This window comes from Pteronotus mesoamericanus, unplaced genomic scaffold (genome assembly GCF_021234165.1).
Source record: "Pteronotus mesoamericanus isolate MK-2021 breed Mesoamerican mustached bat unplaced genomic scaffold, CSHL_Meso_final contig_73, whole genome shotgun sequence".
Lineage (NCBI taxonomy): Eukaryota > Metazoa > Chordata > Mammalia > Chiroptera > Mormoopidae > Pteronotus > Pteronotus mesoamericanus.
In genome coordinates this window covers 10,686,459-10,701,060 of record NW_026555245.1, presented here as the reverse complement: position 1 = coordinate 10,701,060, position 14,602 = coordinate 10,686,459, and the positions used below count along the sequence as shown (strand labels likewise).

At 40.3% G+C, this 14,602-nt stretch overlaps 1 protein-coding gene across 1 annotated transcript in view; it reads left to right on the top strand.

Moving 5' to 3' along the window:
* Positions 1-14,602, top strand: part of PCSK5 (proprotein convertase subtilisin/kexin type 5) — a 413,154-nt gene that overhangs the window by 263,910 nt on the left and 134,642 nt on the right. The window contains 5 exon segments of the mRNA XM_054583010.1: positions 1,079-1,272; positions 4,233-4,317; positions 7,461-7,558; positions 7,988-8,117; positions 8,515-8,630. Of these exon segments, the coding sequence (XP_054438985.1) occupies positions 1,079-1,272; positions 4,233-4,317; positions 7,461-7,558; positions 7,988-8,117; positions 8,515-8,630 (623 nt within the window).

Here is a 14,602-nt window from a genome sequence, read left to right as displayed (position 1 = left end):
CAGGAAAAGAGGAAGACCACCTAGCCCAGATGACTTTGTGGAGTCAGATGGACTGACTCCACAAAGGAAGCCATAGGCAGGAGTGCGCAGGAGCTGGACAGGGCTGCCGAGGACAGGACACTGTAGACATCACTCATAGGGTTGCCAGGAGTCAAGCTGCCTTAACAGAACATAATACACACGTGCTATGAAACCTGCAAATGTCTTGTCTCACCTTTGGAAAGATGGTGGGGAGGGACTTGGTAGGTAGGTGCCTGGTCTTCCCCTCCCTTCTTTTCCTCCTGCTGATGTGTGTGACAGCACAGCTGCACTGTCCCTTTGTGGCAATGCAGTGTGGGGGCCGAACGGATGCTTTCCCACATTCTCCCAGGTGCAGGCCTCAATGTGGCAAAGATGCTGGTCCCTGCTCCTCCTCACTTCCCTGCTCTGGGCACTGAGACTGACCTACTCTGACCCTGTGCCCCTGGCTTCTGCCTCGAGCCGTGCAGATACGTGAGGAAGGGCAGGGCCCTGGAGCAGTGACCGCCCCAGCAGAAGCCCCGCTGCCCAGCCGTGGCTCACACCCCTGCCGCCTTCTCCCTCCTCCTTTGGTCGAAAACTCGCTCCAGGGAGCTGGCTTGTGGTGACTTCATACTCCAGTCACCCGGACAGACATAGACATGTTCCAAGTCCTGTTTACATCCTTGCTGGAATTTAAATTCCTTCCAGAAGAAGCCCTTGGCTACTCAGCACCTCTTTTGTCTCCTAGACTTATTAGCAAAATGCCTGCCATTTAATTGATACTTGGTAAATATTTGTTAAATGAATAAATAAAGCTGTGTCCTTCGATTAAACTTTAAAAAAAAAAACTTCCTTGTTTATCATAAGCAACATAAATTTAAATATATATTAATTTAGCCAACACTGTACACAGGAAAAAGCTTTAACCGACAGAATTTGGCCACTTGGCTGTGGTGTTATACCATCTTTAAAAAGGGTTCTGAGACCAAGAACAGCTACCTTCTCAGCGCCTCCAAGAGAATGCTGAAGACTGAGTCGGGGGTGACGCTGCCCTCCTTTCTTATGTGCCACCACACAGGATCTGTGTCTCCAGCTGCCCCCCTGGCCACTACCACGCTGACAAGAAGCGATGCAGGAAGTGCGCTCCCAACTGCGAGTCCTGCTTTGGCAGCCACGGTGACCAGTGCCTGTCCTGCAAACACGGGTACTTCCTGAATGAAGAAACCAACAGCTGCGTGACTCACTGCCCTGACGGATCATATCAGGACACGAGTGAGTTGATTTCAAATACCTGGGTTTTAGAGAACAACTATAAGGTCTTCATTTGTGTGACCTCGGGAGGGATACTCCTTCTCCAGGAAATCTAGGCCTTGCTGGATAGCAACCAGGATCTAGTCAATTTTTTTTAAGAGAACAATTGCTTTGTAAAGAATTTATGTAAAAAGGCCTGTCGCTAACTGCGTCAAGGGGCCCTCAAGCGCATACCTAGATTTAGTGACTTGCTAGGAGTACCCACACTACTCAACTTATAGTTGTGCTTATGTATTCAGTTATGATTAGTTACAGCAAAAGGATGCAAAGGGAAAAGGCTCACGGGACAAAGTCCATTGGAAACCAGGCCTAAGTGTCCAAGAGTTTTCTCTCCACGGAATCACAAAGGATACATCTGGTTTGCCCAGAGACAATTTGTGACAACGTATGAAATGTTCACAAGGGACTGAAATGAGCTGTTGTTGAGGTGTGGACACCAAGGCATCTTCTGCCCGGCCCTTACCCAAACCCCAGGCTCCCAGAAGGAAAGTAGGTGTTTGGTGTAAACCATGCTGTTTATACAGACAGTTTAGGCACCATGAGCCACTCTTATCTGTTAGGATGGTGGAGACCCTCCTGAAATCCAAGTTCCCAACATTATAAGCAGGCTTTCAGAAGACAGCAACCAGGCCGCTGTGATCTCAAAGTATACTTTTTGAAGAGGTTAAAAAACATGACCTTCACAAAAATGTAGAATGGATGCATGCCATAGACTTACTTAACCTACTAATGAGGGAACCTGGAAGGTAGCAAATGGGTTCAGGGACTATCAGGTATTATAGTCCACTGAGGAAGACAAAATTAAATACATTTGCTGAGTTAGATAATATCCAGCATGGCAATCAATTCTAAAATTTTGGGGTTCTTTTTTCAAATGGACAGATAGCTTTTGCAAGTTTACCAAGGAAAAATCTATAAATTAACATGTACTTCACAGAGTTTGGAGACTAATTAACCATCATTAATAAAAACACAAAAGGACGTTCTCTAGAAAACTAAATCATCCCTGGGCACGCTTATCTGTTAGTGCTCTGGTATGGCCCTGAAAAGGTCTTTGGCTTTATTTCTGAACAAGAGTATCACACTATGGTGTGTCATGACACCGAAATTTCAGGTTCCTGCACAACCTAAGAGAGAAGAAAACCCAACTGGGAAGGCACAAGAGTTGTGTTTTTAAAAATCAGGCACAGATTCTGAAGTGAATACTCTTGCTTTTTAACTAATCAAAGTCTCTTGATCCAAAGACAGATGTTTCTCTATGTGGTAGATGGGGTTAAGCTGAGAGAGCTTAACATTTGGAGCAAAGCGGGGGGAAGGGGGGTTCCCTTGTAGTTCTTATTTTTCCCAAACTTTAGAACATGAGCTATAACTTGATGGAGAGGAGAAAGTGGGCGTGGGTAGGGGGAATTAGAGAGCCACAGAAGAAAGCGGCATTCCTTGGAGGGGAAAAAACATCAAAATTCTACTAAGGAGGCTGAACCTTGAAAAAGAAATTTTGTTCTAGAGATGGTGTATGACATCATCAAGATGAGCCAGTTCTTTCAGAACCTGGCAGGAGGATAATTAGGGACAACTGTTCAATTACTTCACTGATAAGAGTGGTCTGTGCATCTCTCCTATGTAACTGCCTTTTGTTATAGTTTCCTCTTTCGATGTGCCCACTTAACATACAACTTAGTGATCACGTGTGATCATGACTCCTAATAATTACTGTTAGCACAGTGACAGTGCTTTAAATGTCATACAGGTCCCTTGAATAATTCCATTAAGTCCTCAAGACGAGCTGAGAGGTAGGCATCATTCTAGTGTGTATTTAACACTTCATAAGTGGAAAAAGAGTGCCCTGAACTTGCCCACAGGAAATGCTAAAAGCAGAGCACAAGTCTAGGTCCCGTGCCGTGTCCGGTATTCTTGGTGACACGGTGCAGGGTGGGGCAGGGCATGTGGTAACTGCCAGGAGGTTGTAAAGGACTTCATATTTCCTGTCGAGGGGCTCAGACTTGAGAAAGAAGATGGACCTCCAGGAGGTCCTTGTAGGGATCACGAAAGCAGTGTCGCTCTGTGGAACCTGAAGGACACCAACATCTCGAGTGTAGATAGAGGAGGGGAAGCCTATGAACATTCAATTCTACACATACATGTGGTTATAATATACTTATATCTTAGAGAAGGTATCAACTTTCCAGAAAAACTTCACCTAAGGCAAAAGGCCTTACTTAACAAATCACCATTTTTCTTCCTAATGAGGACCTGTGTGTGGTATTAAACAGGAAAGCCAGAATTCACAATATATTTGTTCAGTCAAATACACTGCTATCTCCAGAATACAGACATTGCTGTAAAATAATGTTTATAGCAATTTCACAGCCACTGTAAAGTTAGTACAAGATACTATTGTAGACAATGCAAGAAATAATCCTTACCTTTCATTCTTAAATACGGGTTTCCTTCTGCAGTGGAGTTCCTCAGGGTAGCCCTCAGAGCTGTGAGCACGGGGGGTCTGTCATTCCTCTCCACAGCCACGGGCAGTGCTTCTCAACCCTGGCACAGTGGCATTGCCCAGCTTTGTGGTGGGATTTTCGTTGTTGGAAGTTAGGAAACCCTGCTTAGGAGAGAGAATGGGAAGAGGAGGGAAAAGGCTAATAAACTATTCAACTAAGAATTAAGGGGGCTGTAGTTCTCTTGTCTGAAAAAAATGGTAAGGTAGCACTAAGGTATTTGCCAATGCTGCAGTTCCTGCCTGTATTTGGTTTGCTGAGAAGTGATAGCAAATGTTGACTGTGGGGCTTTTCCTGCAGTTTTCTCTCACAGCCATGTGTACTATAGCATACACTATTAGCAAACACTGGAATATCTTCACAAACTTTTGTGGAATTCAACTGACCAACTGATTTATAACCTTGTTACTTTTTTTTTAACAGAGAAAAATCTTTGTCGGAAATGCAGTGAAAACTGCAAGACGTGTACTGAATCCCACAACTGTACAGAATGCAGGGATGGGTTAAGGTAAGACAGTGAAGGACTGCGTGAGTAACGCGGCCCGGGCAGCTGCTCCATAGAAATAACCCTCTCACTATCACCCTTGGTTTGACTCTCATTCAAACACTTGATTGCTATTTGCATTATCTCTACCATTGTATGTGAAAAACTGGATGCCGTCTTGGCTAAGGAAGGTTTATAAACCGAATAAAATTCTCTTTGGAAAAGATGGCTCAGACACAAGTAAATAAAAATGGCCATTTGAGAGGCTTTCTTCATGCTTTTTAACTGGCAGTGCACCAGTCAACAATTGCTGTGTAGGTAATACCAATGAGTTATCTTTAATCCCCCTGATTCATCCCTTTGATGGTCAGAAACTCTTCCCTGATCTTTATTATTTCTCTCCATAGAGCCAATCATTTATCTTAAGAACCTCAGGCTTGGTTCCATTATGTTACTGTCTGCACATAGATTTAACACCTAGAGATGTTTTCCCTGAATGGATGACTTGCTGGTGGCTAAAGCCAGGTACAGCAGGTGCTCCAATAACTCTTATTTGTATCAATTAGCCTATGATAAAATTGGTTTTCTTATACATTGTTTTATTTAAAGTCACAGAACCTATTGATGGCATTAAGTGAGGACTTAACATAGTTGATGGATTCTGTAAGAGAAAAACATGCAGCTCAAAAGAATGATGTAATCTCTCTTGATTAGAGAAGGTCAAATCAGCCTACATTGAGTGAGGAGTTGGGTTCTAGGTTTACATAGTACTAGAATTCTGCTGCACTCAAACCCTTTTAAGTGTTGATGGTACCTCTATTTCCACCGTTGATTAGAGATGAAATAAGCAGGGTCCTGGCAAGTAATTCTTCACATTAGTAATATTGCATCATTTTTATTTAGGTTTATTAATTATCTGTGGCTTCATTTTTCATAAATGCATTCAGTGTTAGTTTGCTTAGCACCTTTCATCTCAAGAGAGTCTTGACAAATATCAGTCTAGTCAGCCTAATTCTTTTTGGAGAAGGAGCAGATTGGTATAATAAAAAGAAAAGAGTCAGATATGGACTCAAATCCGCCTCTACTGTCTATTGTGTGATGTTGGTCAAATCACTGAGCTGCTGAGTTTCAATTTTCTCATCTAGAAAATGGTGATAACCCCTACGTTCTGGATTATGATTAACCATGATAACATTTATAAAGCACTTAGTCCAGTATCTGACACAGAACTGGTCCATGAGAAATAAAAGATTACTTAAGATTATTTTCTATATTTCTTAGGGAACATTTTATAAAATAAGTTAACCAGGGCTCTCCGATAGAAATGAGAGCCACATATGTTCATTTTAAGTATGCCAGTAGCCACATCAAAAGATTATAAGAAGGTACAGATGACATTTATTCCAATAAAATATTATCATTTCAACATGTAATTCATATAAAAGACTCTTGGTGAGATATTTTACATTCTTTTGTTGTTGTACCAAGTCTTGGAAATCTGGTATGTATTTACCGCTAAACCACATCTCAATTCAGACAATTATTTTTTGATCTGTATTGAGATTTTATAAAATTTAGTTGAAGTAGCCAAGTCATTGCAAACTTACTCAGAATTTTGCCAATAACTAAAATAAGTGCCAGTTTGTAAAACTTAGACTGAAATTAATTAAAATTTAGAACTTAAAATTCCATTCCTTAGCCAAACTGGAAGCCACAAGTGCTCGAGCAGGCAGGACAGCGCAGGTCTAACCCAGCTGGTTTATCACAGAAAGAACACAGTGCAGCTTCTGTCTCTTGCTGGATACATGCCAATTTCAGCAGTAATGTCCTGTATTAGAAAAACTAGGCAGCTTTTTAAAAACTTTGGTCAGTTTTTTGGTGGTCCTATGTCCTCTCACAAAGAGATCCACTTGATGCAGTGTCCTTTTCTCCAGCTCTACGGAAAGGAAAGAAGTTTGTTTTTCCCTAATGGCAGTGCTCTCTGGCAAGCAAGGATGTCTATGAATGAAGAACACTCAGTTAGGCTCCCTCGGTGTCATTGTGGCTCCCTGTGTTTTCCTTAGGGACCTCTACGTTGACCATTTTGCCTGAAGACCTATCGATTTTTCAATAATGGCTAAGAACAAACATGGAAAAATATCTCTGCATTAAATACTGGAACGAAATGGGTTAAAATGTTAACTGGTCTGTTTGGGATTCTTTTCATCTACTTTGATTTTGTTTACTGATAGAAGTTTTGCTTTGTAAAATCAGTATGACCCATATTTAAGGCAAAGTCACTTAAGATGCAAAGTGGAACAATATATAGAGCTTAAGAAAAGAGAACCCATCTTCTAGTACCATCTGTTTGATGACCTAGGATTACAAGTCTTTCTCCCTGGTTCCAGGCATACTATTTAGTTAAGCGAGTAATATTTGTATATGAAATAGTGAAAATTCTATTAATTTATTTTAAATTTTAAGAAGCCATCTCTAGACTAGGAGAGTGGAAAAACTATGGTACAGATTACGTCTAGAAACACTAAATAGTAATATAACTAAGAAAAGTTGAGATGTTTGAGGAAGCAGCAGAGTAAGTAGGTAATTGTGCTAAATTATTCATTAAGGTTTAAAATAAATCCAGAAATAGAGGCAAAAATATATATATAAAAATTCTGTTGTAGGGACCACCGAGAACTAAAATCAGAAAAACTTAAAAAAGCTGCTCCTGAGAGTTTATGCAAGGATGACTGTGCCCTCTTATTCAGTTGTAATTCTTTTACTGTGTGTTCTTACTGCATTTTTAATTATGAAACATCTTTTAAATGTATTATGTAGTAGGTCTGGATATCAGGGAATTGTTAGGCGTATTAGGCAATGCGATTATTTTGTGAATACAATACTTTTTAAAACCTCTGGGTTGTAAGGTGTGTCAACCAGTCAGACAATTCAGAGGAACGTCCCTAAAGCTTGCAGCACATGCATATGATGCCAACATCATTAGAGTAATGCACGGAGAAGCGCTGTAGCATCAAGCAGCAAACAACAGAAGGTATAAGGGCTACTTCCCCTGCTTTGAAGCTTCGCCAAATCCACAGGTCTCTGGGGGGAACGATACTTGTTACAGACAGAGCTGGGGAGTCAGTACCTCTTGGCCTGATCACAGCGGTCTGTGCCTGTGTCTTCAGCCTGCAGGGGTCCCGGTGTTCCATCGCCTGTGAGGACGGACAGTACTTCAACGGCCAGGACTGTCAGCCCTGTCACCGCTTCTGCGCCACTTGTGCTGGTAGCTTCTCCCCCAGTCTCTCCCTTTATTCCTCTGGCTCTGGTTTAGCTTCTGTTGATCATTTTTAGCCACCACTCATGGAAACTCACTTGATATTTTTAAAGTAGCTGCTGGAGAACTCTCATTTCTCTTCTAATAATCATGCACGTATTCTCATCGGAAGTCAGTCCTCAGCATCCTATCCTCACTGAGAAATTTAAATACCCCAGTGATATTTCCTTCTCTCTCCAAAAGATTTTATGCTTTTGGAAAGTGGGTTCGATTTAAAATGGGGGGAGGTATTTTTTCCAAAGAATGCAAGAAAAAACACATATTATAACTCTTAAAATTACAAACATATTAATGTCATTTTCACAAACTATGAGAAGCAGCCCATCATGCCACTTCTGAGGTTTTGTTTCTGTTTCCTGCGTTTGTCTTGCTTTGAAGGGGCAGGCGCTGATGGGTGCATTAACTGCACAGAGGGCTACTTCATGGAGGATGGGAGATGTGTGCACAGCTGTAGCATCAGCCATTACTTTGACCACTCTTCAGAGAACGGATACAAATCCTGCAAAAAGTGAGTGGATATGCCCCTCAAGCCCTAGCATTTGGTTACCGGGTTCCTTATTTGACTGCCTTCATAAATACTGAAACTTAAAATTATTGATAAAATAAGGTTCAAACATTTACCTACAGAAACTGTCCTGCAGCTTTAACCCAGTTTATCTTTGATATGTTTGTGTGTGTGTATTTATTTACTTTTGCTTCAGAGTACTTTAAAACTTTTCAAATCACACTGTCTACCTGCTAGGTAGGTTTTCTTTAACGTTGCCAAACCTAGGAGTTATTTTAAGAAAAGATTTTTGTATCAACTTCAGAGATTTAAGCTTAAGACGTTAGGAGGTTGATAATAAACACGTCTTTTCCTGTGCCTGATGTGTAAAGGGGTGATAAATTCTTCATTTCCCCCATAGATGTGACACCAGCTGTTTGACGTGCAATGGTCCAGGGTTTAAGAACTGTACAAGCTGCCCCAGTGGGTATCTCCTAGACTTAGGAATGTGTCAAATGGGAGCCATCTGCAAAGATGGTGAGTACAACTGTTCATTTTCATCTTCTAAGCAAAGTGTGATCTCTCTACTTTAGGCCTAATAATATATTTTCACTTAAAAAAGAAACTATCAGGCATGACTCAGGCCGTACCTGATGTGTCGTTGGCATTCATTCATCCTGAACTTATGCCTTCAGTGGGTTTGTTTTTTGGTTTTGGGATATTTTTAATTGAAAGAAGGAATAAATCACCTGTAGTCCCACTGGAAGATGCAGCAAAATTGAACAGAAAATAACAGAGTTCCCATAGATCCCCTGAACTTAGGCACAAGCACAGCCTCCCTATTGCCAATATCCACACCGAAGTGGTGCATTTGTTGCAATCAGTGAACGTACGTTGACACACCATTATCACCCAAAGGCCATAGTTTACATTAGGGTTCACCCTAGGTGTTGTATGTTCTATAGGCTTAGACAAATGTAACATGATGTACAGCTACCATTTTAGTATCACACAGGATGGTTTCACTGCCCTAAAAATCCTCTGTGCCCCCCATCATCCTTTGCTCCTCCCAATCTCTGAAATCCACGCATTTTTTTTACTCCTCTATAGATTTGTTATTTTCAGAATGTCATATATTTGGAATCATACAATATATAGCCCTTTCCAGTTAGTTTTGGATGTATTTCTTTCCCATCTTTTGCCATATATACATGGAATTTTGTGTCCTTTTTGCACTAAGCATTGGATACAAACATAATCCTATGTTTCACACACTCTTTAGAAACTTCATTTTTAATAAGAGCATAAATATAAATTCATGTGGAGATTCCACCGGTTATTGCCACTATTTGGATTGTTTAAAATTTTGATGTGTAAATAACAATCAAATGGTAGCCGCATCTTCATTAAAGCTCATGAGAATAGGAATTAATGACAGAACCAAGTAATTTAGGTCCATTTTTCTTTCTTTGCACCAGTGGTTCTCAAACAAAATGCCAGGATGCCACACCGTCTGCAAAGATTGAGATTATATTGGCCTTGGGGGTGTAGTCTGAACATGAATATATTTAGAAGTTTCTCAAATGTTTCTAAGGTACAGCAGGTTTGGGAACCCCTGACTATTCCATGGCCCCTGACAACTTGGCAAACGCCTAGATCCCTCGTTTCTCTGCCTCCAGTGTCCCCATCCATAACATGAATGACTAAATTATTCTAACTCCAACATTTTGTGAACTGTGGCTCTCGTTATAATTCATAGTGAGGGGCCCATAAACTTTGTGCCTAAATTTTATGCAGAAAATACATATCAATGATGTAGAAAGAAATTATTTTGGACTGTTGTCGTTCTACACATCTTTGGTTGTTATGAAAATAAAGAAAATACGTATGTATTTGGAAGAGTCTTACCTGACAAGGCTATTCCCCTGGGTTTATTCTTTCTCTTCCTTTGAATGGCTCCTCTTGTAGAAATTGACAAGAGGCAGAATAGAGCTGTGGTTGGGAGAATGTGGATTCAGGAGTCAGAATGCTGCTGTTCATATCTGGGCTCCGGACTTGGGCACGTTTGAATTTCTATGGGCCTCACTCCCCTCATCTGTAAAAATGAGGATAATATCACTGACCTCGTATGGTTATTCCACAACAGTTAGGAATCTCTGAGAGACTTCAGAAAGAACTGGGCACGCAATGGCACTGATAAAACACCATTTATGGTCTCGTTTCCATGGGGCGTCTTAGGTGACTTTGCATCTTCATAGCTTTTCTGATGTATGACGGGTATGGCAGGGGCAGGCCAGACCCACTCAGGCTCTGTGTCCAAGGTTTTCCTGACCAGAGCCAATTCTCACCAAACAACATTGGGGTGAGAGGACTGGGTGATGGCATCCCCAGGACCATGTAAGTATCACTTCTTAATTACCAGCAAGGGCCCTTTACCCTTACTGGAAACCAGGGTTCCCCTATATCTGAATTAAGACCAGAATTTCCCTAAGTTCGTAACCTGAAAACAGAGGAAGATTTTTTTTTAAGTGATTGACCTAGGAGACCCACTGTGACTTGAAATTTTCACCCATAGCACTTGGTGCCAGTCATTTCAAGGTTTGTGATGCTTTAACTACTTTCCTTAAGATGGGCTAAATTATGCCAATGGCACTCTGGTAAAGTGGAGTGTCAGGATTGTGGGCAGTATTGGAAAAGGAGCAATACTTTGTGATGAGTCCAGTTTCAGGTCAGTTAAAGAAAGAAAGTATTGAACTTCTGCTCAAGATGGCAGAGCAGGTAAGCATAGTGCTTGTCTCCTCCCATGACCACATCACAATTACAACTAAACTATTGAATAGCCATCATGGAGAATCACCTGGAGACTAGCTAAACTGAATTGTTTATAACTAAGAATATAAAGAAGAAGCCACATCAAGACTGGTAGGAGGGGTGGAGATGCAGAAGGGGCAGATCCCACACTCACAGTGTGTTGACTAAGAATCAGGAGGAGTATCTCAGCTGAGGAGGTCTGCCCTAAGGAGCAAAAAGTCCTCATAACATCTGGCTGTGAAAAACAGTGGGGATTGTGTCAAAAAAAAATAACGGGCTGCTAGAGACCTAGGTGCTACAGATCTCAATGGACCTAATCACAGCTTCACTAGCTCATAAACTCAGTTGGTCTGAGCTCCAGTGCAGGGGCAGTAGCTCAAAAAGCATCAGGAACATACAGGGAAGAAACAGATTGATTAGCTTTAGAGCAAGGGCTAGAGGGTTTAGGGCAGCTCTATCTGGGGATGGAAGTGCTGGCAGATGATGTTGAGCCCTCCCCCGCAACCCAGGCACAGCTGGATACCAAATCTGAACTCCAATAACTCAGATAACCCTGTTTGCCCTACTCTGGTGATTCCATGGGATTCCGCCCCACTCAACTTGCACACCTGGATTGAACCTCTTTCAGTGGCTTTTCTACAAAAGCAGCCAGCAGATCACACTGCAGACTTTCCTAAAATTTTTCAAGGGTCCACGAACCACAAAGAAGCAGCAGCTAGCCACAGCTTGCCCTCTTCTTCTTGCTAAGCAGCCCCAAACCCAGCACTAGTGGCAGCCAGCCTTCATTCCCAGCATGGCCTTAGGCCAGGCACAGGCACTGAAGTTGGTCTATACCAAAACCTCACCCAGAAAGCCCCAGAACCACTAACATACCCAGTGGCCAGCTTCAAGCCATACCACAGCAACATTCAGTCAGCGTCTCAAAAGACATTTCCAAAGGGCAGGCATGGCAGGCACTGGAGCCCCACTAAAGCACTCTCTGTGGAGTCAGCCCCCACACAACTCATCCAGTGTAGTCACGGCCAGTCCTTGCAGCCATTCAGTCTGAGGGTCAATCCCACCCACTGCTGTGCCAACAGCAATTAAGACAACTATACCAGGAGGCTACACAACCCAAACAAAGGTAATCAGGAGACTGTGCCACCAGGCCTCATGGGACACCTATTTCATAAGGCTACCCTGCCAAGACTAGAAGAAACTGATCTACAGAGTATGTAGAAACAAACAGATGAGGGCTGCCAAAATGAGGAGACAAAGAAACTTGTCTAAAATGAAAGAACAGGACACAACTCAAGAAAAATAACTAAATGAAATGGAGGCAATCTACCAGATACAGAGTTCAAAGCACTGGTTATAAGGATGCTCGATGAACTTAGGGGAGGAAAGATGAACTCAGTGATAACTTACACAAAGAGATAGAAACCACAAAAAATAACTTGTCAGAAATGAAAAATACAATAACTGCAAGGAAGAATACATTAGAGGCGATGAACAGATTAGATGAAGCAGAGGATCAGCTCAATAACCTGGAAGACAAGGTACCATAAACACCTGACCAGGAAACTAAAAATAAAAATGGATTTTAAAAAACGAGGATAGTTTAAGGGGCCTCTGGGACAGCATCAAGCATACCAACATTTTCATCCTATGGGGTACCAGAAGTAGAAGAGAGAAAGCAAGAGATTGAAACCCTATTTGAAGAAATAATAACTAAAAACATCCCTAACCTGGTGAAAAAAATGGACATACAAGTCCAGGAAGCATAGAGTCCCACACAAGATTATCAGGAAATACTACATATGCCAAAAAAATTGGACAACTTGGAAGAAATGGATAAATTTCCAGAAACACATACTCTTCCAACACTGAATCAAAAATAAACAGAAAATCAAAACAGACTGATCACTACTAAATTCATCAGTAATCAAAAAACTCCCAACAACAAACAAAAGTCCTAGACCAGATGACTTCACAGGTAAATTTTATCAAACATTCAAGGAAGAATTAATACATGCTATTCTCAAACTCTTTGAAACAATTGGATGAAAGTCTCCCATACTCATTTTACAAGGCTTTCATTGCCCTGATTCCAAAAGCAGACAAAGACATTACAAAGGAAGAAAATTATAGGCCAGTTTCCCTGATGAACATAAACACAAATATCCTCAATCAAATATAAGCAAGGAGAATTCAGCAATACCTTCAAAAAGATCTTACATCATAATCAAGTGGTATTTATTTCTGGGGTGCAAGACTGCTTTAATATCCACAAATCGATTAACTTGATACACCGTATATACAAAATGAAGGATAAAAATCATATGATCATATCAATAAAAGAGGAAAAAGCATGTGACAAAATCCGCACCAGCATTTGATTATGATAAAAACTCTCAGTAAAGTGGAGAGAGAGGAAATATATACCTCAACATAATAAAAGCCATTGATGACAAACCTAGCGCCAACATACTCAGTGGTGAAAACCTGAAAATTTTTTCTATAAGATCAAGAATAAAACAATGATGTCCACTTTCACTGCTTTTAGTCATCATAATAATTGGAAGTTCTAGCAACAGCAATCAGAAAAGAAAAAGAAATAAAAGGCATCTGAATTGGACAAGAGACCTGAAATTGTCATTATTTGCAGAGGACATGATACAACAGAACCCTAAAAAATATTGTAACTAATAAATGAATTTAGTAAAGTGGCGCAATACAAAAATTTATGTTCAGAAATCAGTTACCTTTTTTATTCCAATAACAAACTATCAGAAAGAAAAATTAAGACAATCCCATGTATATTTGCATAAAAAATATAAAATATTTAGGAGTAATTTAACCAAGGAAGTAAAAGACCTGTCCTCAGAAAAGTATAAGACATTGAAAAAAGAAATTAAAGAAGATATAGGTAATGGAAATATTAACAATGTAAAAATACCCATACTGCTCAAAACAATCTACAGATTCAGTGCAATCCCTATCAAAACACAAGTGGCATTTTTCAAAGAAGTATAATAAATAATCCTAAAATATATGTAACTACAAAAACCCCAAATAGCCAGCACAATCTTGACAAAGAACAAAAGTTGGAGTTGTCATGTTACCTGATATCAAACTATAATACAAGGCTATAGTAATTAAAACAGCATGGTACTGGCATAAAAACAGATACTTAGATCAATGGAGCAGAATAGATAGCCCAGAAATAAACCCACAACTACATGGTCAATTAATCTATCACAAAGCAGTAAGAATATGCAACAGGATAAAGTCAGTCTCTTCAATAAATGGTGCCAGGAAAACTAGACAGACACATACAAAAGAATGAAACTGGATCACTTTCTCATACATACACAAGAATAAACTCAAAATGGATTAAATACTTAAATAGAAGATCCAAAACGATAAAATTCCTAGAAGAAAATGTAAGCAAGAGAGTGTTTGACATTGCTCTTAGTAACTTTTTTTTATTTTCATATTTCCTTGGGAAAGGGAAACCAAAGAAAAAATAAACAAATGGGACTACAACAAATTGAAGAGTTTTGCACAGTGAAGGAAACCATAAAAAAAAAAAAACAAAAAGACAACCAACTAATTGGTAGAATATTTGCTAATGACACATTCAATAAGGGGTTAATATCCAAAATATATAAGGAACTCATACAACTTAACACCAAAAAAAGAAAAAATCTAATTAA